Source organism: Tricharina praecox (genome assembly GCF_024521635.1).
Source record: "Tricharina praecox strain CBS 144465 chromosome Unknown BZA05scaffold_23, whole genome shotgun sequence".
NCBI lineage: Eukaryota > Fungi > Ascomycota > Pezizomycetes > Pezizales > Pyronemataceae > Tricharina > Tricharina praecox.
Window position 1 is genome coordinate 321,356 of NW_026250425.1, and position 20,439 is coordinate 341,794.

The 20,439-nt window shown below is 55.0% G+C and overlaps 7 protein-coding genes across 7 annotated transcripts; 4 read left to right on the plus strand and 3 right to left on the minus strand.

Moving 5' to 3' along the window:
• The first annotated feature begins 4,482 nt into the window (after window positions 1-4,482).
• Window positions 4,483-5,907, plus strand: BZA05DRAFT_438176 (uncharacterized protein). Its single transcript, XM_051486481.1, has 3 exons — window positions 4,483-4,793; window positions 4,833-5,507; window positions 5,559-5,907. The coding sequence occupies exons 1-3, from the start codon at window positions 4,596-4,598 to the stop codon at window positions 5,652-5,654; spliced, it is 969 nt and encodes a 322-aa protein (XP_051336932.1). The 5' UTR covers window positions 4,483-4,595; the 3' UTR covers window positions 5,655-5,907.
• Window positions 5,908-6,456: 549 nt separating this feature from the next.
• BZA05DRAFT_134931 (uncharacterized protein) lies at window positions 6,457-6,990 on the plus strand. The gene has a single exon (XM_051478834.1). It carries the CDS (start codon window positions 6,503-6,505, stop codon window positions 6,857-6,859), a length of 357 nt encoding a protein of 118 aa, XP_051336934.1. The 5' UTR covers window positions 6,457-6,502; the 3' UTR covers window positions 6,860-6,990.
• BZA05DRAFT_406448 (uncharacterized protein) lies at window positions 6,457-8,218 on the plus strand. The gene is made up of 3 exons (XM_051484508.1): window positions 6,457-6,966; window positions 7,016-7,825; window positions 7,895-8,218. Exons 1-3 carry the CDS (start codon window positions 6,889-6,891, stop codon window positions 8,003-8,005), a joined length of 999 nt encoding a protein of 332 aa, XP_051336933.1. The 5' UTR covers window positions 6,457-6,888; the 3' UTR covers window positions 8,006-8,218.
• Window positions 8,219-8,581: 363 nt separating this feature from the next.
• On the minus strand, window positions 8,582-10,271 carry BZA05DRAFT_458211 (uncharacterized protein). Its single transcript, XM_051487597.1, has 3 exons — window positions 9,751-10,271; window positions 9,612-9,675; window positions 8,582-9,468 (listed from the first exon to the last, which is right to left on the minus strand). Exons 1-3 carry the CDS (start codon window positions 9,898-9,900, stop codon window positions 8,657-8,659), a joined length of 1,026 nt encoding a protein of 341 aa, XP_051336935.1. The 5' UTR covers window positions 9,901-10,271; the 3' UTR covers window positions 8,582-8,656.
• A 2,083-nt stretch (window positions 10,272-12,354) lies between these two features.
• BZA05DRAFT_438179 (uncharacterized protein) lies at window positions 12,355-13,548 on the minus strand. Its single transcript, XM_051486482.1, has 2 exons — window positions 12,969-13,548; window positions 12,355-12,888 (listed from the first exon to the last, which is right to left on the minus strand). Exons 1-2 carry the CDS (start codon window positions 13,296-13,298, stop codon window positions 12,391-12,393), a joined length of 828 nt encoding a protein of 275 aa, XP_051336936.1. The 5' UTR covers window positions 13,299-13,548; the 3' UTR covers window positions 12,355-12,390.
• A 36-nt stretch (window positions 13,549-13,584) lies between these two features.
• Window positions 13,585-14,716, plus strand: BZA05DRAFT_406454 (uncharacterized protein). Its single transcript, XM_051484509.1, has 3 exons — window positions 13,585-13,810; window positions 13,871-14,177; window positions 14,278-14,716. Exons 1-3 carry the CDS (start codon window positions 13,800-13,802, stop codon window positions 14,479-14,481), a joined length of 522 nt encoding a protein of 173 aa, XP_051336937.1. The 5' UTR covers window positions 13,585-13,799; the 3' UTR covers window positions 14,482-14,716.
• Window positions 14,717-15,725: 1,009 nt separating this feature from the next.
• BZA05DRAFT_134957 (uncharacterized protein) lies at window positions 15,726-20,242 on the minus strand. The gene is made up of 3 exons (XM_051478835.1): window positions 19,936-20,242; window positions 19,731-19,875; window positions 15,726-19,680 (listed from the first exon to the last, which is right to left on the minus strand). Exons 1-3 carry the CDS (start codon window positions 20,041-20,043, stop codon window positions 16,031-16,033), a joined length of 3,903 nt encoding a protein of 1,300 aa, XP_051336938.1. The 5' UTR covers window positions 20,044-20,242; the 3' UTR covers window positions 15,726-16,030.
• Window positions 20,243-20,439: the final 197 nt, after the last annotated feature.

The window sequence follows — 20,439 nt, forward strand, 5'->3', positions numbered from 1 at the left end:
GCTTCGAGCATCTTGATTCTTGCGGCGAGGGACGGCGACGGCTTTCGCGTTCTGACTCCGTTCGTCGAGGTTGTGTTGATTGTTGTTAAGGGAGTTGGCCTTGGGTCCGAGATCCGGCCGCGTGTGTTTTCCTCCTCGCTCATGATAGGGATGTTGGGGGGGTCGGTACGTGCGTTCGTATGTAGGGAGAGTGTGGGTAGGGCGACTTTCCACTCGTAGGGGTAAAGTTGCCTCCTACTAGTTTGCTCTAGAGTACGGTCTCAGTACAGTTGAGTTTACCGGTCGACGGGGGTTTTTGGTAGGGTCGCGCAGTAGGCGGGAGTAAGCAGCTGGGCTGGACTAGGGATCGTGGGTTCGTCGAGTACTATGATTGAGAATGGGATGCGCTGAGCAAGAAGGTGGTGGTGAGAGAGGGTTGGATGGAGGATGGAGAGGGAGGTTGGGCGCGAGAGGAGTTGGTTGGTTCGATGCTGGCGCTGGATGGAGGTTTCGAGGAGCGGATTGGGCGGGAAACTAGGGGGAGGGGGGGAGTTGGAGGAAGGGAGGGATGTGGATGGGAGTGGGATGGGTGTGGGTTACGTGGGCACCGGAACGTGTTGATGTCAATGGTTTTTTTTTTTTGAGGTGTGGGTTGTGTTGATCTTGTGAGTTGTTTTGTTTTAGAAGAGGAGGAGCGCGACTCGCGAGGCGGAGAAGAGGGTGGAAGAGGAGAAGGAGAGAGATCGGAGGGTGTTTTGGAAAAGAATAACTGCGATCGAATACGGTACGGAGACGGAGTAACTCTATCGGAGATGCTACGAGAGTATCTGCAACATGTTCTTCTTTTCTCCTTCGGTCTTTTTGTTTTTGTTTTCCTGCTGTTTCTGCACGTCCGTTCCCTTGTTTGTCTAGGAAGCGACTCTGTGGCGCTGCTGCTTCCGATAAATATGATGTTCCGCTTCTTCCCTTTCTCTCCGTGTTTCGGGAAGAAATGGAATGCTGTTCGACGTCGATAGTAGAGAAGTGTTCAGTGAGGTGGTGGTGTGGATCAGTATTACTATTATTATTTCTTATTATGGCGCTTTGTTTGTTGAGGAAACGTCGTCAGTCGGAGGATCGAGGGGAGGAAACAAAACAAAATTCTGCAGAGAAGCACGACAGAAGGGTGAGAACAAGAAGAAGGGTGTGGTGGAGGAAGTGGAGGAAGTGGAGGTGGTGGTTGGTGATGTGTTGTCAGATAAAATCCAGAGCAGCCATCCACACTCTCCTGAACCGGAATTCCCCAGCCGAAAGAAAGAAAGAGAGAGAAAAAACGAAGCCTCTTTGCTTCTCCCAAGTTGACTGAGAAGTTAGAACTCCCTCCTGCTCCTTCCTGTTTCCTCGTTCGCCAGAATCGCCAGATTCGCGTTCTAGGGTGAAGTTGGACTTGGCTGGCCATTCCCTTCGTTGGGCGTTGGTCCGTCCATCCATCCATCCTTCTCTGCAGCTCTGCAGGACTGGCTTGCCGCTGCCAGAGTCCCAGCCCAGCCCAACCTCTCCAAAATCCCGCATGTGCCCATCACCACCCATAACCAACGATGGATACCTCCTCTACTCGTTCCTCTCTCTGCACATCTCTACGCACATCACACAAGTATCATACCAGTACTCACTCTACTTACATAAACTACCAGCCATCTCCAACAGAACAGCGAACGGCTCGTGAGTTGAGTTGAGTTGCGACGGAGGCTGCTGGAATAAAGCGACCGCTTTGACTCCAACCCGCCCCCCAAGAATAATCTCCCCCCTTCCCCCTGATTCCCCGAACAAACTTCACTAGCAGATCCTCCTGGTCCTTCTATGCAACTACTCTACATAACATAACTGCTCCAGCAGACGTATGTAGGTGCGGAAATGAACTTCTCCCTCCTCCCTCTGCCTCACTCGCTAGAGAATAGCAACTACGAGCCAGTCTTCGGTTGCCCTGCCTTAGCTATGGTATGATATGTACTCCACCCCACTCCACTCCATAGTACAGTACTCTAGGTAGTTAGCGGACTGTCACGACGACGGCGACTCCTGTACGCACTGCAGGATGACGATGCGCCGGTGCGGCTGTTAGCATGCGTACATCGGCCGTCCGATGCAAGGACGAATCTCAAATTTTGACAAGCAAGTTGCGGCTCCGAGCCTCCAATTCTTTCTTTCTCTGTGGCTTTCCATTCACGGGCTTCCCGTTTCGCTTCGTTCGTTTCGGCCCGGTTCGTTTTGTTGTGGGGCGAGATGTGAAACCCCCGTTCTCTCTTTCGTGGGGGCCGGACGGACCGGGGGCAGGGCGGGGAGGGTGGAAGGGTGGCTCAGGGAGGGGACGGGGGTAAGACGTCAGCCCTGTTTCGTAACTCCTTCTTGCTTGTGTGATGTATGATGTATGGATGGAAGGATGGATGGGAACTTGGGACAGCTTGGGAACTTGGGAAGCATCGATGGCGATCTACATATGCGTCGCAACTATTAGTACTCTACTGGGTATGAGTACGGACGGACAAGGAGGATACCTGTTCTTTTCTCCAGACTCCAGGTTCTCGCCATGGTCTGGATAACGGATGGATGGATAGTTGGTTGCCGTACGGCGTACGCGTGTTGCGTTCTGTTGTTCGTAGCCACCCGTGGTTATCGGATCATCTAAATCGCACGGCTGCGATTGATTTGATTGACTGTAGATGGTAGATAAGATGATCTGATTCGATTAGATACTCACTCCTTGATGTTGCTAGTCGATGACGTGAACTTGACCGCACACATCACCTTCCATGATGGCAGGAAAGGTCGGGTTTGTGGTTGCCATAGTTGAGCAAGGCCGTATGCGATAACAAAAGTTCCATTCAGGACGACCGTGAGGAGAACGAAGCTCCTGCGCACGTCGGTCTGAATGCCGAGGGGCGAAGACTTCACGGCGACGGTTCGGGACGGAGCTGGGGGCGGAATCGGCATTGGACGGACAGAAAGCTACTGCCGGACCGTTACGGTACACAAGCATCGCGAAGGTTTAGGACAACCGTCGAGAACTGGGCTGCTATGCAGCGAAGGGACGCAGAGAAGACGAGAAGAAGCTTTCCTCTTGTTGTATTTCCTAGGGAGAAGGCAGCTAAAGCCGTTCTTCTCACCGAATGTCACTTCAAAGTTCATCATAGGGCCACGCGTTGTTTAGTCCAGGTGCGGCCGAAGCTTCAAGCAATCAGGCGATCGTCTGCAGTGAAACTGGTGTCTTGGACGATGGAATTCGCAGTTACGATGAACTGAACGGCACCCACCTGGATCCGTCTACACATGCCTCCAACTAACCCTTTGATCATCAGAGAAGTCCATTCCAGGGCTTCTTCAAACTAGGTATGGGGAGTTGTTTAGGTGCAGGCGGTTGAAAGAGCTTCTTGCACACGGCTCGGTGCTGCAAAACTGTATATAGTTGCCGTGGAGGTTTTCTTTCGTAAGATATGTACCTACTGCCTACTCGGGGTGAACCAGCCAAATCGATTCCTAGCTACGCTCCACATGTGCGGAATGAAACACAACCGTAGGCACCAATAAGGATGGGACGGTCTGCCTTGCCGAATCAAGAGAGAGAGAGAGAGAGAGAACATCAATTTATTGTCGCATGCCCTTGCCGAATCGAAGGTGACACAAGTTACAGCATCAAAGTGATGACCGAGTGACCCACCATGCTTAACTTCGACCATAACCGTATAACGCTCCATCCCTTCCTCCCTCCCCTTCTCCGCCACGACGTAGGTATGTACCAACACGCCACTTGTCGATGGGCGGTGCGGAAGTATGATCGTACGGACGGGATGTGGAGAGAGAGAAGGAAACAAGAGATTGAATTGACCGAGTACTTGGTTGAGAAACAAAAAGAGCGGACAACATAGGTGGACAGTTTATATACGACGAGAAAAACAAGAAATGATGTACTATTGGACGACAGCTACCCTCCCAAAATCCCGAGCTCTTCCCTTCCCTCATTGCGCATAACCGTTGCGATATTCATTGCGAATGTCCATTGCGAATGGTCATTGCGTGTCCTAGGTAATTCACTTTTCCCACATTACTTGTCCTGGCTTTTGAGTTCGCCAGGCTGTGACGACGTAACTTTCTTCACCACTTACCGCTCATGCAGAAGTAAAGGTCCGCAGAAAAAACGTTCGTTTCACTGCGAGGGCACTCGCGGCGTGGTAAATGCTTTCCATCAACAGCTCTATAGTAGGCTCTTCTCACTGGAAGCTGAGACTCTGAAGAAATGCTACTGAACATAGCAGTTCGAGCCCGACTTGTGTTGACAGGTGGGTTACGAGTGCCATAGAGAAAGGCTGACAGATGGGCGAGCTTAGTGGGAAATACCCAAAAGCGGCCGCCTGCAGGTTTACATATCAGAGTAGCCTGGCCCTTCTCTCGTCTCTCTCTCTCCCACTGTCTCTCTGTCCATACTCCCATCACCCTTCACACTCCCCACTACTCCTCCTTCCACTACGATTTTGCACCTGATCATCCAGGCTTTTGCTCCTGATCATCCAGGCTTTTGCTCCTCAATCTTCAGTTCGTGAAGTTTTTGCTCTCCCTCACCACCACCACTGCCAGATTCCAAAATGCACCTCCTCCTCCTCCCGCTACTGTTCCCAGCCTTGATCAACTCCATTGCGATCCCGGACTCAGACACCTCCCCCGTCGTCCCCGAGCTCCTCGCTGGACAGGACGATAACTTCATCCTAGCCTACAGCAGCATGTCCGTCCCCACCACGAACGCCGGCGCTTTCGTCGTCCCTCGTGCAGAGGAGCTTGCAGGTGTGAGTATCGCCACCACTACCCTCGCTGGCGGGACGCAGGCGTGGGTCTGTACCCCCGCCGCCACTCCTCAGTCTCATCCTGTTCCTGTTCCCGTCGATGGCCCAGCTGCCACTGCTGCCACTGCTGCTGCCGATGCTGCCGTCCCGCTCACTACCGTTGCTCCTGCTCCCGCAGTCAAGCGTTGCGACTGCGCTGGTGCACGGGGAGGAGATAAGCTCACCACCATTGCTCCTGCTCCCGCAGTTAAGCGTTGCGACTGCGCTGGTGCCGGGGGAGGAGATACGCGTTGCAGCTGTACACAATGCAACTGCACGAATTGCAGCTGCACACGTTGCGGGGGAAAAGCTAAGCGTTGCAACCGCACTCGCGGCGAGGGAGACGAAGTTGTCGAAGTCGACGAAGGAGTCGAAGACGAGTCGGGAGAGCAGGGGGAAGCAGACGACAAGCAAGAGCTCCTCGCCGAGTTCCGAGACTTCTTTTTGGGGGTCAAGGGACTTTCCACACAGTTTACGGACGCGGAGAAGTATAGAACGGCGCTGGTCGAGGATCTGGGCGTGGATCTGCCAACGATGGTCACGCCGACGCCGTTTATGACACTCGAGAAGAGGTCTCTCACGGAGGGGCCGCAGCCGACGATTGTTGTGGAGGGCGTTACTTATACTCGTGCGGCTGCTGAGACAACTGATCGTGCGGCGGAGAAGGTGAAGGTTCCGGTAAGTTGTGTGTTTGTGATTAGTAGTGGTGGCAGTAGCTGATATACCTAGGGGTTACAACAGCTTGATCTGGTCCGGGACTGTTTCTTGGATTTGGAGGAGGCCCTGGAGTTCGTCAGGGCGAGAGTTAGCGAAGAGGATGAGTAGCCTGGGAAGGAGTCGTAGCCCGGGAAAGTTCATTGTTTCAGACCGGCGATTGATGGATTATGATACCGACGAGGCTTTTGATAACTGTTTATTATGAGTGGATTATTGAGAGGACTGGTGGGATTGATGGCTTGCTTTATGATCATACCGACAAGGCTTTTGATAACTGTTTTATTATGGGTGGATTATTGGGAGGACTGGTGGGATTGATGACTGTAGGATAAATTACATTAACTAGAAGGGAGAAGCTGGTATTTGTCCTGTCACGAAACACAACGACTGATGATGTTCCATGGGTGACATCTCATGTCCCACTATCACGTGCCAATATTCTCCACCTCCAACCGAGCAAAATAATTCCTAAAGAACTCCCGAAACAAAATCTCCAACGCTTACTCTCGGCGGGCACGACGATGACCCCCAATCCCAAGCCCATTCCCATTCCCATTACCTATTATATTTGCTTCGGAATTCGGGGCGACGATAGGGCCCGCCCAGACCCGGACGGCGGAGAGGGGGGGTGTCAGACGTACGTAAAGAGGCGCGGCTTCGATTACCTCTAAGTGACAGCGGAGCCGAACGGGGGACACCGGGACGCCCCACCTACCTCTAAGTGTTAGACCCGATGCCGACACCGGGTCTCGTGGCATGCGCGGCCTGCGGCCTGCCGTTAAGTGTTAGATCGGTCGGGAGGCTTTCAGGCTTTTCGCTGCGTTGCACTGCGTTGCGGGGCGGGTAGATGCGGCGAGCTCCGATAGGTAAACGTGTGGTGGGGTTTCAGATAGCTGGCTGGCTGCGCGAAAGCTACTCTAGCTACGGACACCTAGCTAGAGCTGTGCGGGATCGTGATGGGCTTCGGGAAGACACTCTGCTCGAGTATAAGAATGCCCACTCTCCTCCTCCTCGAGTGGGCGATTGGAATTTCTTCTTTGACGCCCCAAGCTGAGACACATATCATACCTATCGCCTTTATCCTCATCACCACCACCACTACCACCACTACCACGGACGTCATACAGTCCAGGGATTGGCTATCTGTCCTCCTCCCTACCCGCACCCCACATACATATAGTGCTCAGGAACCTTCAACGATAAAGGGTCCTACACACATACCGTACTCCATTGCCTCCTCCGCCGCACCGTTTTTTTTATTTTTTTATTTTTGGCAGCAGCTGCTTTCTCTTTCTCTTTCTCCTTCCAAATAAACCTCCCGTCCATCCATCCATCCTCCACCATGTCCTCAATCTTCAACCGCTACCTAGGGAAGGAGCACCACCTGGGCGTGGTAGCCGTCGGCTTCTCCGGCGGACAGGTTCGCCTTCCTCGCTCCCCTCCTCCGCTCGTAGTACTGACGCCTCTAGGGCAAATCCGGCGTCGACGCCGCACCGCAAGCCCTAATCGACGCGGGGCTTTTGACGGCACTGCACGACGACCTCTCGTACACGATCCACCACGACGGGGTCGTGCACTCGTACACCGAATACATGCCCTCCTCCGACCCGCCACTGCACGTAGCGGGGGCCAGCAAGCCCATGCTGCGACCCGTCACAGTTTCCAACGTGACGCAGGCGTTGTCCATGCAAGTGTACGAGCACGCGCGGGAGGGGAGGCTAGTGCTCACGCTCGGTGGGGACCACAGCATTGCGGTTGGAAGCATCAGCGGGACTGCGAAGGCGGTTCGGGAGCGGCTCGGGAAGGAGATCGCCGTGATATGGGTTGACGCCCACGCCGATATCAACACGCCACATTCCTCCGGAAGCGGGAATATTCACGGCATGCCCGTGGCGTTTCTCGCGGGGTTCGCAGAAGCCCCACGGGAGAACCCGGATGTCTTCGGGTGGCTCACTGAGGAGCATAGGATCAACCCCAAGAAGCTTGTCTATATCGGCCTCAGAGACGTTGATCTCGGCGAGAAGAAGATCCTCAGGGAGAATGGCATCAAGGCGTTTAGCATGCACGACGTGGATCGACATGGTATCGGAAAGGTCATGGAGATGGCACTCGAGTATGTCGGCGACTCCCCGATACACCTGAGCTTTGACGTGGATGCGTTGGATCCAATGTGGGCGCCGAGTACGGGGACGCCCGTTAGAGGCGGATTGACGCTGCGTGAGGGCGACTTTATCTGCGAGTGCGTGCATGAGTCTGGCGCGCTGGTGGCGATGGATCTAGTATGTTGCTTCTTTGTCGTTTTCTTTTTCTTGGGATGTGAGGATTGATGCTGATAATCGGGATCGCAGGTCGAGGTCAACCCACATATCAACGAACAGGGGAGCCCGTACGCTGTGGGAGAGACTGTTAGGGCCGGTTGCTCACTGGTGCGGTGTGCGCTGGGAGAGAGCTTGCTGTGAGTGAGTAGTGGTGGTGGTGGATTGTGGATTATCAGTGGGAGAGCGCTTGCTGTGAGTGAGTGGGCAGTGGTGGACCGTGGATTGTGGATTATCAGTGGGAAAGGGCTTTCCTTTGTGTCAATAGAGTCGAGTCCGAGTACGGCATTACCAACGGCGCATTAAGACTTGCTGATTCACATGATTCATATGATATCAACCGATCTCTTCTTTTTTGTCGTCTCAGTCGGTTGCCGTCCGAGTGAATTTGAGTCTTGGATGCCTGGTGCCAACGAGTTCCTCGATATGTGTTGAAGTGAATGGCCACTCGTGAGGCCCATTCTGCTACTGACTTAACCTAGGTGTGTAATTGACCCACATCACCATCCCTTTCTACTCTACTTCCAAGCTCACGCAACACCCAGCATCGACCCCACTCATCCCTCGACGAGCCCTGCAAACTAGGTAGTGGCACCGTAAAGATTGAGTACCGAGTCGTCGACACCTCCACCTCACACGGTACACCACCACTACCACCACCACCACCACCACCACCACCACGATCCAACTCGCAGGAGCAGGAGCAGGAGAGAAGTAATTCGTGTATACATTAATCATGTCCAATAAAGACAAAGACCACCATTACCCTCACCCGCCCATCCTTCCACATCTGCACTAAAACCTATTAACCATCCCCTTGGTGCGGCCATACTCATCGAGCGTGCCCCTCCCACCGCCCCCGGTGCCCGCATACTGCTCCATGCCATTCAAGCTCCCACCGGTCCTAAAGCTGGCAGCGTACTGACTGGCCGCACCCAGACTGCTGGCGGCGTACTGACTCCCGACCCCACCGCCCGCACCGCCCGCACCCCCAGCACCACCGCCCAGATTCCCCCCGCCGCCACTGCTAGGACCACCAAACTGCCTCCCCGGATACGCACCCATGCCGCGGGTGATCATCTCGCGATTCCTCTGTTCCTCGCCATCACTGACCTCTCCCTCCCTATTCTTCTCCCTCCTCCTCCACAACCAGAAAAACGCACCCAGCAGCACTGCGGCGCCCGCCGCGGCGCCAATAGTCGCGCCAGCGATTACTGCGGCTGGCGGCGCGCTGCCATCTCCACCCACTACCGTGTCGGTTGTTATTAGTGGTGGGGGCGCAGAGGTCGGGTTGCCGGTCGATGTGGGCGAGGCCGTGTCTAGCAGGAGGGTCGTGTCGGTTATTGACGGCGGCTTTTGCGTTGCGGTGGCGGTGTGCGTGACGTTGGTTAGGGTCGAGGTCGTGATTATTAGGAGGGTTGTTAGGACTCCTGGTGGTGGAGTCGGTGCTGGTGAAGGGGGGCCTGGCGGCCCGGGTGGGCTGGGGGATATGTTGAATGGCTCGCTGATCGTTGTGATCCCGTTGGAGGTGTGGAGGGATAGGGCGAATACTCCCGAGGTGCTCGGTGGGATCCGCCAGGTGTGGGAGCCAGTGTTGGGGATGTCGGCTGCGTGGAGTGTGAGTGATGGCTCGAGGAGAGGGGAGGTGAATGGGGAGGACGAGGTGAATGGGGAGGACGAGGTGAATGGGGAGGACGAGGTGAATGTGGAGTAGCAGGAGGAAGAGGAGGAGGAGGAGGAGGGAACATACTAGCGATTGATATCTCTGCATCTGGGGCTTGAAGCACCAACGATACTGGCCCTGGGGAATTCGACTGGCCAAAAAAACAATCCGTCAGCTACATCTTCCAGCGGACGCCGAGGGGTATGTGTGGGGGAGTGGGACTCACAGTCCAAGTAATGGTTATATCCCTCCCAGGCTGCACTATTGCGCCGGGCGTTGGGAAAGTAAACACCACATCCGTCTCCTGCGCATGCACCGACACCACCACCACCGCGGCCAACACCAAGGCCTTCGTAACATATTTCCAGAACCACATGGCCAATAAAATAAATAAAACAAACAAGAGAGTGGACGGATCACGCTTTATTCAGGAGCGTGCCAAAAAAGTAACAGACGAAGGGATTGGATTTTTGTTTCGGCTGCGCTGGTGGGATGGGATGTTTGCGTGGTTGAGGTTGATCAGTCGGGTCAGCAAAACCCTCCATCAACCAGGGCAGATCTGCGACCCGACGGGCGTGGGAATTTATATATGTAAATTGTGGAAAGTACCCCTCCACCACTACCACCACAGGGCGCTCCTCCTCCTCCTCCTCCTCCTCCTTAAGCTTCGGGTAAGGGGACGGCGACGGGATGGGGACAGGGACGGGGACGAGATGGGACGCCATGTGGTGCTTGGTGCTTGGGTGGTGCTGGATGGGTGCTGGGTGGTTGTAGTAGGTGGTAGGTGGGTGGGCTAATATTAACGGTATTACAGCTCGAGATTCACTTTACCCATCGACACTCTACATACACCCATCCCCGATCATGAAGTTTATTGGGTGTGGGTGGATTGACTGGATCGACGGGTAGATAATTTCTTGGGGGAGGAGATGGCGATGGCGAATTTGACCCATTATTGACCATGCCTTACAGCCCGCATTACTGGTCTGTCGGGCGCGGCCTGGGGCGTGCGCATTTCGCGGTGGCAGCGATTGACGAATGGCAGCGCGCGGTCCGCACGGCGCTTGTTTTCCTCCCCTCTAGGCCCCGGGGATTAACGACATGAACGACATGCCTAAATATCATGCTTACTTTTTGCTTGTGTAGATTCACGCTCGGTGGATCGCAAGGAAAAAAGAAAGAAGTAGATATGCAGAATGCGAATCGTTCACTCTCAGCTCGCTCGTGACACAGAGCACAGGCCGATGCGGGTTGGGGCCTGAATCCTCTTGCATACAGCGTGTGCAAATTTATATCCACAAGGCCTCCCTCCCCATCCCTTCCCCTTCCCCTCCCAGACTCAATCACCCACAAGGATTCCTCTCCTCTTCTCCACCTCTTCTCCTGCCCACCCAGCACGATCATATGTAAGCTCCATCGATCCCCGAAGAGACGAAGAGACAAATAGGGAAAGTCGGACCCGAACCCGGGCACTTTTGAGTTTCGGGAAAAGAGATGCGGGCAGCCGGGGGCAACACAACACGACAGCCCTGCCTGCGGGGACTCGAGGAGGATCGGAGTGGAGGATCGGGGAGTAACCGCGGAAAGCTTAAGGGTCAGTGCAGTGCAGACGGCTACTGTGGTCTGTACATAGGAGTTATGGGGTATGGGTGGGAGTGATGGTGGGAGTTGTGACAGGTATGTAGGCGCTGCGATACGGTAGGTGTGGTAGGTGGGTATGTGGACAGCCGTTTACCAATGGCAAGGAATGGAGGATGGATGGAAGGCAGGGAGGATGGATGGATAGCAGCAAGGTCCAGCTGGCTGCTGTAAACAAACCAATATGTCCCGACTCCCGATGTCCACCTTCCGAGTGCTGAAGAACTCCACGCACTCAATGCCCCCCCGCCCATACATACTATACATACAAGCCCCCTCCCGCCCCATACACACCCCCAATACACGCAAGATGAGACATTCCCACGTCGCGTTGAAACCGACCGCTACGTATGTACTCCTCCATACTCCTCCATGCTCCTCCATACTCCACCATGGTTCCCTCCTCCATGCTCCTCCATACTCCACCATGGTTCCTTGGCCGTAGGCCGCAAAAACCCGTCCTGAACCACGCCCGGTTCCAAAATCCACAGTTGACCATGCGGCGTAACAAGTATTTGCAAACCGGCGCCCGGCGCCCGGGGGGATCGGTGCCGATGCCGGCACCGCGGTACCGCAGCTCTGGTCGAGACGTGCGTGCGTACGTATGTAGGCCTACGGCACGTTCGGGATAGTGGCCGATCTCATACCTAGTTGGCGATTGCAAGGTACATACTTCTTATATGTATAATGGCCCGGGCTGTGGAGGGCGAGGCGAGAAGTGAGAGGGGTAGGTAGAGTACTTATACTCTACATAGTAGTTATTCCCCACCCGGCCGTGACCGGATTTTCCCGGACGATTGACTGCCGTTTAGAGAGTTTAGAGGGTTTGGAGGGTTTAGAGGGCGTGCAGCGGGCACTCGGGCTGTACCTATGCGAGCGATTGACAGAGGTTTCCGGGAGGGCGAGAGAGTATGTGCGTGCGAGCGTGCCAGCGAAACAAGCAAATGAGTCTCAAGTCACTCGGACAGCCGAATCTCAATAAGCAAACGAGTCTCAGATCACTCGAACTCACTCACACCCACGAGCCGAATCGCAACCACTTGTATCCTCACAAGACAACAAAGCACGCTCAAGTTCAACCAAACCCCAAAGAAGAACAGAACTAAAAAAACGCCAATTATCACCGCCCGTACAAGTATATACGTATCCTACACCCAATTACACCCCATCCCCCATCCCCCATCCCCCGCCCCCCAGCACCCTAGCTACGCGCCCCCGTTCGCCCGTTTTACACCTTCGTTGGGATCCCTCCGCTCGCCTTACTACCAAAGATGCTCATGATGCCAAACACGCTGTAGAACAGCGCGAGCGGGTAGGCGACCAGCCACCTCATCTCGCGCACGCCCAGGACGCCGACAAACATATTGCTGGCGGCATAGGTGCTCCAAGCGATCGCGGCGACGCTGACGGTGTAGCCGACTAAACCGTCGAGCGGGTAAGCGACGCCGAGACCGCTGGTGAAAACGAGCGGGAGCAGACAGTAGCCCAGCACCGACGCGGACCGGATGTAGTTGAGCGAGTGCGTGGGCGGCGACATCAGGTTGAGTAGCAGGTGCAGTGACACCGAGCCCATCAATGCCACCCCGTAGATGTACCCGAAGTGCACCTTGCCCGATAGTAGCAGGAACGTGCCGAACGCGAGGCAGAACATGATCGGTCCCGCTACGTCGCTGTCGTCCATCATGTGCTGGTCCACGGTCTGGAGGGGGTTGAGAACTGCCAGCGTCTATAATTCCGTGGTGTCAGCGCCGAGGGGGAAGGGGGAGGTGGGGGGTCCAATAGCGGGAGGTGGGGGGTGGAACCAACCTTTCCCTTGATGTGCCGAAAATTGACACCGAGCTCCTCCAGCAGCGGCGGTTCATCATCGTAGCCACCAGTCCCGAACGCTGCCAACCAGCCCATCGTCAAACCACCACGTTCACCCGCGACACCTCCGGTCGTGGTCGTGGTCCCAATGCTGCCCATGCTGCCCATGCTCCCCATCCCCCCAAACCCGCCGTATCCCTGAGCTGGGGTTGTGTGCCCGCTCACCCCGCCGTGTCCGCCATACGAGGATTGGTAGAATTGCAGGTTTTGTGGCGACTGCGGTGCGCCGTAGCCGCTTTGTTGTGGCGGCGGGGAGAAGAACTGCGCCATGTGTTGTGTTTGTCGGCGTACGGTGATGTGCTGTGATGTGGCGCCTGTAGCTAGCTGGTTGCGCGTTGTTGATGGGCGTTCGTAAAGACTGTGGTCGTCGTGGTGATAGTCGATAGCTTGGCCGATGGTAACTAACTAACGGGACGTGTCGTGGTGTGTGTATTATTGTGCAATGTGCTGTAGCTGTAGCTGTTCGTTTGAATGGCGATGGCGATGATGATGATGATGTGTTCACGCTGGCTGGGTTACCTCACAACGCCGACCGCATGCGTCGCACCCAGTTAACCCAAACTTCACGCTACCCGGCTGGGCCACGTGACCTTGCAACCTGCAAGGTGTCCGGAATTCGGGACAGTTGCTCTCTCACTAGGTAACTTTTTGCCGGCCGAGCTACCTAACTACCGTATCGCTCTAGTTAGCTCCAGGAACCCACCTACCTCACACCTCACACCTCACTCGCACTTGCACCCACGATCCCACGATTCAACGAGCACGAGCACAATGTCATCACGGTTCGCCCCTCCTCCGCCGCTCCCCACTTACCTTTTGTACCCCCCAGCTAACACCCCCAGCTACGGCCCCACCCTCCACGCGCGCGAGCGCGACCCCTACGACCGGCAGCGCTCGGAGCTCCTGGGGCAGCAGCCGGCGGCGCAGCAGCAGGCGTACGGGCGGTACTCGCCCGCCATCGGCGGGGGCGTGGGCGGAGGAGGCGGGTACGGCTACGCGAGCACCAGCGACCGTGTTCCCAGCCCAGCGTACCGCGCGGCGACGCCGAACCGTAAGGGCCAGTACTCGGCCTCGGTCATGGAGGAGCTCGAGGCGCAGAATGATGATGCCGTCGAGGGCCTCAGCAAGAAGGTGCGCATGCTGAAGGATGTAAGTATACTCTACTCTACTCTACTCTACTCTACATTGTGGGAAGGAGGGGAAGGGGAAGGGGAAGGGGAAGGGGCTAATGGTGGTGGTGGCGGGGTAGATTACGGTGGCGATTGGCGAGGAGGTGCGTAGCTCGACTACGCTTATGGAGGCGATGAATGAGAGCTTCGAGGGCACGCGTGAGAAGCTGCAGGGGACCATGAAGAATATGCTGCGCATGGCGCGGAGGACCGGAGTGGGCTGGAAGGCGTGGATCGCTTTCTTTGCGGCTCTGGTGGTGCTGTTCTGGTGGGTGTGGATCTGACGAGTTGATCCAGGACGGTTGACTGCAGTGCCATATTGTAGGTGGACGGGTGGGTGTGGGTGTAATATATGTTGGTGGAATTGGTGACTTAGTCTTTTTATTGGTTTCTCATCACTTGGGTTTTATGGTTGGATTTTGTTGCGGCTTTTTAGTTTAACTGCTTTCTTTTTGAGTGCCGATTGTAACGATACGAATGATTTAATGGTACATCGCATTGCAATACATGATTAGGAGGTGCATTCTGCAGGCATGTAGGCTTAAAATCTGAAGAAATGCGTTGACCGGACAGCTTGATATGGTATCATGTGAAATTACTCATTGTACAGACCATCAAGAATCTATGGTCATCTACGCTTCCGTAAGCCAGATCACGTGTCGTCGACCCAGACTTCAAGGTCGGGAGCATTTCAGACACTCCAGCTTCTATTACTCTCGCCACGCTTCGCCGTCACATTTCTCAGAGAAAAAAAACATTCATGATGTCATTGAGCATTCAATATCATCCCAGAACCGCATCTCTTCGCACTCCCTTCCATGGGTGTAATGTACACTTGCGGTTATCGAAATCAAACAGAAAGAAATTACAACAAAACCAATGCCAGCCTACGCGTCGGTAACTCTACCACCAACCTTACGCAGAGCACCTCCCAGCTTCCTTCCCGCCTGCTTACGCCTTCTGCGGTCCTCGACAACCTCCTCGAGATCATCCTCTTCGACGAGAACCATCACCGGAGTGGGTGCGGAAACACCATAGGCCATCCTCCTAACCGGAGTCTCCACCTCCCTCTCCGGAGTACTGGTACTGAAGCTGCGTCCAGGAGTAGACGACGAACTCCTGGCCCTGCTGCCCTGTCTCCTGCGTCTAAGCTTCTCCTCGAGGTATTCGACATCCCTGTTCTTCTTCTCCGCCATCGCCGTGAGCTTGAGGATTGTGGTGCGGACGCCTTCGACGGTGGGAGGCTGGTATTTGGCCCGGGTTCGGTGACGGTCACGCGCAGCAATCTTCGCTTTGAAGAGCGTCGCCTTGTACTCAGCGTCCTTGAGCGCCTTTTCGACGCGGCTAAACGACTTGCGCAGGGTACGCTGCTGAATCTGCTGCTCGGGGGCGAGGAGGCGGGCTCTGGCGTGAGCGGCAGCGGTTGGATCGTTGTGGACGGAGAACAGACGTTTGATCTCAGACTCTTTGGTATTGACTGCAGAAAGGTCAGCAAGAACATAATGTAATAGGATGGCGAAATCTTACGCTTGATGAATCCCCTGGTAGCACACTGTCGCCTCTCCTCCAGCTTGGGGGTCGTACTAGCGATCTTCTGCACCTCCAATTCCAAGTCGGCAATAGTCTTGGTCACTATCGCCAACTCGCCCAAGCGCCAGTTGTCGGTAGGCTTCATGTCCTCAGGTTTCTCGTGTGTGACACCCTCGGCCGGGGTCTGCTGTGCGAGGTGGTAAGACTGAAGACCACGAGCCATCTGACCGAGTTTATTGACCATCATATTGCCAGAAATCAAGAGTGCGTCAAAAGCAGTAGTGAAATCCTTCACGACAGTAATTAGAGCCCAATTAAAAAACGACAGGAACATAAACTCACGTTGACATCATTGAACTTGGTGAGCTTCTTTATTTCCGGGATTGTGACTGACGGCTTGACTGGACCATTGCACAGCTGCTCACGGATCTTTTCGTCCTCATGGTCGCTGTATTCCGCATCGAAGTCCACGACACTCTCTGCGTCGTCCTCTTCCTCCTCTGGCTCTGGCTCTTCCTCCTTCGATATTGATGCGTTCAATAGCGAGGCGATCGCCGCCGAGTTGATAGGCTTTGGGTTGACAGGTCTCGATGACTTGACATTCTTGTGCGCCAAACTTCCCAGACTTCCCAGACTTCCCAGACTTCCCAGACTTCCCAGACTTCCCAGACTTCCCAGACTTCCCAGACTTCCCAGGCTTCCATGGCTTCCCAAACCGCCCATACCGCCCATGCCCTTGGACTGTAGCGGCACTTTACCGCGTAACTGCCTCGCCGGAAGAGGGGCCTCCTCTTCCTCGTCCTCCTCATCTTCGTCTTCCTCATCGTCGTCATTCTCACTCTGAATGTCTTCCTGCTTCTTGCTAAACAAGCTGCTGAAAGGAGCATCTTTTGAGAAATTGCTGGATGAGAAAGGCTTAAAGCTTCCAGAGTTGCTAAAGATCGAGCCAGATCCAGATCCAGGCGTTGTCGCTTTTGCAGCAGGTGGGGTGGCGCCAAAAGCAGCGGGCGTTTTGGAGGCGGTGCCAAAAAGACCGGTCGCCTTAGGGGTGGCCTCAGAAGGAACAGGCGTTTTAGGGGCGGCCCCAGAAGGAACGGCCGCCTTAGGGGTCTCGGCAGAAGACTTCTCCTCTTCTTTCTTGAACTCTTCCTTGATCGGAGTTTTGGGTGCCTCGTTCTCTTTTCCTGCCTCCTCCTCATTTTCCTCGTCTTCATACTCTCCTTCTTCCTCTTCACCTTCTCCCTCCTCTTCGTCGCCTTCGTCCTCGTACTCCTCTTCTTCTTCGTCCTCTTCCTCCTCGTCGCCTTCCTCCTCTTCCTGTCCTTCATCGTCTGCACCATCTGAGTCATTGTCTTCAGGCAGAGCGGGTGGCAGCTCTGGCGGAGTTATCTGGGATGGTGCCGAGAAGTCTGGCGGAAGCGGTGCCTCCTCAGCAGCTAGAGATCCCGGTTCTGAGCTGTCGTCCGAATCATCATCGGAGTCGGGAACAGTAATCGACTTCTGCGCAAACGGATTGGCTCCGGATGAACTTGCACCAGCAGGCTTGCCTCCAAATGGATTCGTACTGGTATTACCCGTACTGGCAGGCTTCAAGCTAGCGAAAGGTGATGCGGTGGAACTGCTGCCGAAAGAAGCGAAGGGTGAAGGCGAGGCGGGAGCAGCAGAGCCGAATGGATTTCCAGCAGCGGGCTTTGACGCTCCCATCCCAGCGAAGGGGGAGGGCGAGGATTGCCCAGCATTAGCAAATGCCGAAGAAATTGATGCGTTGCCAAAGGCCGATGGCTTGCTTGGTGTAGTAAATGGCGAACCTGTACCTCTAAAGGCTGACGTATCGAAAGCATTACCGGATGCGGATACGTTAGAACCGCTACCGCCTCCAAGTGCACCTCCAAGGGCAGAGCCAAAGCTTCCCAAAGAGCCACCGTTGTCTGGATTGCCAGACTTGCCATCATCGGCAGATGGAGTTGCTTGGTCTTTGAATACACTCCCCAATTTGAATCCGCTTGCCGTGGGCGTCGCGGGTTGGGTGGTCTTGGCTGCTCCAAAAGCTGAGTCGGTATTGCCGCTGGTTACAATAGGTTTACCGCTGCCAAAGGGGCTTCCGCCTTGCGGGACGTTGGATGCCTGCGCAGCAGCGGCAAAGCCGCCCTTATTCGCAAAAGATGCAAATGCGCTGCCACTGCCGAATGTTGCCGGTGACGCAGATCCCATTACCGGTGCCTTTCCAAAGGGTGACGCAGGACTGGGTGAGCCAAATGCCGAAGCTTGTCCGAATGCCGGTCTGCCAAATGCGGGTGCAGGGCTATTGACACCCAACGCAGATGGTTGCCCAAACGCCGGAGCAGCGGAAGCAGTGGATTTTGGGGTACTGGGAGGCTGTGGTGTAGTTCCCCATGGGGAAGGCTTTGCTCCAAATGCTGGAGCAGGACTGCCAAATGCTGGAGCGGAACTATTAGCACCCAACGCTGATGGTTGACCGAACGCCGGGCCGGTAGTAGTGGCACCCAACGCTGATGGTTGGCCGAAAGCCGGGGCAGTAGTAGTGGCTATTGATTTCGGAGCACTTGGGGGTTGTTGCGCGCTACCCCATGGGGAGGCTTGTGCGAATGGGGAGGCTTGACCAAAAGCAGTTCCGGAGGTCGTTGAGGGTATCGACTGTGAGAATGGTGAGGCTGCCGGCGCTGAGGGTCCAAACGCTGATGTCGCCGCAGCAAACGGGCTTGGTGTAGGTTTCGCTCCGAACGAGCTCTGCCCGAAAGCAGGCTTAGGAACTGTTGAAAATGCGCTTGCAGTCTGTGGTGCCGGGATAGCTGCTTGTGGTGGCTGTTGTGCTGGAGTCTGCTCGGTATCGTAAATCATCATCCCGGTGTACTTCTCTCCTTTTTTGATGGCATCGTTGTAGACCACGTGCCATGCACACAGAGTACCCTCATGGTTCAACACCATTAGGATTGGGAGTGGCCCTGGTGACTCGGTTTCGCCGCCTTCCGTGGGGCGGGTTACATTGTCCTTGCTGCTGAGGTCGAGGGCCATCCCGATTGGGGATGTATCCATGAAAGTCGGTTTTGACAACGGCAACTGCGCCTGCCGTGTCTCATCCAGGATCGCAACCGTCACAAAGGTATCTGCCTTGATATCCTTAGTATCCTCTTTGAATCTCATGATAACACCAACGTCGCCGGAGCATGTTCCAGAATAAATGATGGCATTCTTGAGTGCTGGTTCGTATTGCTGCAGTTGTGCTGTGAAGAAATATGGCGGGGATCGCTCCCTCATTCCGAACGGGGGTGCCGGAGCAGCAAGCTTCTTAAAATGAAATAAGCCTGAAGAACGCGTAAGGAGGTGAAAGACGGATTCGTCATCGCCCGGTACTCCATCCGTCGGTAAAGGCGTGTGTGTGATTATGAATACGTTGTTCTCAATCCAAAGGATGGATGACACGAAACAGTTCTCCACGCCAGGTGGTGCCGGAAGCTCCGCCTTGCCTTCGCCGTCGGGGGTCATCTGATATCCGGTTCCGTTGCCCATTCCGCAGATAAGCTGTTTTCCCTGCTTGCTCCACGCAATCGTTCCGACTCCCTCCTTGAGGATGATGTTTCCATCTCGCGTTGTCTTGAAACTCCTAGTGTTTAGATCCAGGATCCGGACGTCTCCTTTCATCGTGACAATAGCCACCATCTCCGGCACTGTGGGGTTCGGCTTGACTTCTCGCAGCTCCAACCCATCGGTCCCCACTTCGAATGTAGCCTTCGCATCACCGCCGCCCGCGAGCGCATCTATCGAGTATACGGCCAGTCCTCCCTGAGAAGCTCCGAGGATGAGATGCGATTCATCAGCATTAAACGCGATGTGCGATATGCTGATGGGCGAGGGCATGGTGAGCTGTGGTGTGTAGTCTCCTCCATCTTGTGCGAGCGCTTCCCGCAGAGATGCCGTCGATCCTATGACGAAACCTAGAAACCCCATTACTCTCCATATCTTACTTGGATAACGAGCGACTTACTCTTTGGGCCCGCCGCCGCAAAGAGACCGCGTCGGTTTGCGATGGTGAAAAGCGACGAGCACGAGCGTGGCAGCGAGTCTGGAGAGAAACCCTCAGGAAGGAGCTTGAGTCTCGGCTCCTTCGTGAGACCCTTGAACCCGAAGTTCTGCGCACCAGACAGTTAGACAGGTCAGTGCCACCCACAAATCGTCGAGCAGTGACATACCTCGATCTCACCGCCATTAGTCGTGAGATCTAGATCTTCGAGTTGAATCTGTATATCCCCGACCGGCTGGGAGTTGGCTAGTACTCCGTAGGGATTGCCGGACGCCATGATGGCAACTTTCTTCGTTCCGGCCTTTTTAGGTAAAGGTGGCAGGCAAATGATGGTCGGTAGCGAGGGTGATGGTTGGCGGTGGTAGCGGGAGGTGTCGGGGAAGGTGTCGGGGAAGGTGTCGGGGAAGGTTGTCAGCCCGGGAGCGCGTCAAGTTTTGAAAGAGTAAACGCGGTTGTTCCTAGTAGAGGGTTGTTAGTTAGTTCCGGTCGCGTGCACTAGTACTGGTATTTCGTATGTGACGGTTGTGGCTTGGCTAGAAATACGAGTGATGACTTGTGTGTGTCAATGAGTCGAAATCACTTTAGAACCAACCGTGCACCCAGTTCAACCCTCAATACCGGTACTTAGATCATGGCAATATACACACACCGTTTTCATGTCGGACTTACATAC

Coding starts and splice junctions, on each gene's coding strand:
- BZA05DRAFT_438176 (XM_051486481.1), top strand. CDS start 4,596: ATGCACCTCCTCCTCCTCCCGCTACTGTTCCCAGCCTTGATCAACTCC. Junction 4,794..4,832: donor GTGCAGAGGAGCTTGCAGGT/GTGAGTATCGCC, acceptor GGCGGGACGCAG/GCGTGGGTCTGTACCCCCGC. Junction 5,508..5,558: donor CGGAGAAGGTGAAGGTTCCG/GTAAGTTGTGTG, acceptor TGATATACCTAG/GGGTTACAACAGCTTGATCT.
- BZA05DRAFT_134931 (XM_051478834.1), top strand. CDS start 6,503: ATGGGCTTCGGGAAGACACTCTGCTCGAGTATAAGAATGCCCACTCTC.
- BZA05DRAFT_406448 (XM_051484508.1), top strand. CDS start 6,889: ATGTCCTCAATCTTCAACCGCTACCTAGGGAAGGAGCACCACCTGGGC. Junction 6,967..7,015: donor TCGGCTTCTCCGGCGGACAG/GTTCGCCTTCCT, acceptor TGACGCCTCTAG/GGCAAATCCGGCGTCGACGC. Junction 7,826..7,894: donor CGCTGGTGGCGATGGATCTA/GTATGTTGCTTC, acceptor TCGGGATCGCAG/GTCGAGGTCAACCCACATAT.
- BZA05DRAFT_458211 (XM_051487597.1), bottom strand. CDS start 9,900: ATGTGGTTCTGGAAATATGTTACGAAGGCCTTGGTGTTGGCCGCGGTG. Junction 9,676..9,750: donor ATATAACCATTACTTGGACT/GTGAGTCCCACT, acceptor TTTTTTGGCCAG/TCGAATTCCCCAGGGCCAGT. Junction 9,469..9,611: donor TGCAGAGATATCAATCGCTA/GTATGTTCCCTC, acceptor CACTCCACGCAG/CCGACATCCCCAACACTGGC.
- BZA05DRAFT_438179 (XM_051486482.1), bottom strand. CDS start 13,298: ATGGCGCAGTTCTTCTCCCCGCCGCCACAACAAAGCGGCTACGGCGCA. Junction 12,889..12,968: donor TTCGGCACATCAAGGGAAAG/GTTGGTTCCACC, acceptor ACGGAATTATAG/ACGCTGGCAGTTCTCAACCC.
- BZA05DRAFT_406454 (XM_051484509.1), top strand. Junction 14,178..14,277: donor AGGTGCGCATGCTGAAGGAT/GTAAGTATACTC, acceptor GTGGCGGGGTAG/ATTACGGTGGCGATTGGCGA.
- BZA05DRAFT_134957 (XM_051478835.1), bottom strand. CDS start 20,043: ATGGCGTCCGGCAATCCCTACGGAGTACTAGCCAACTCCCAGCCGGTC. Junction 19,876..19,935: donor CTAATGGCGGTGAGATCGAG/GTATGTCACTGC, acceptor TCTGGTGCGCAG/AACTTCGGGTTCAAGGGTCT. Junction 19,681..19,730: donor TGCGGCGGCGGGCCCAAAGA/GTAAGTCGCTCG, acceptor TGGGGTTTCTAG/GTTTCGTCATAGGATCGACG.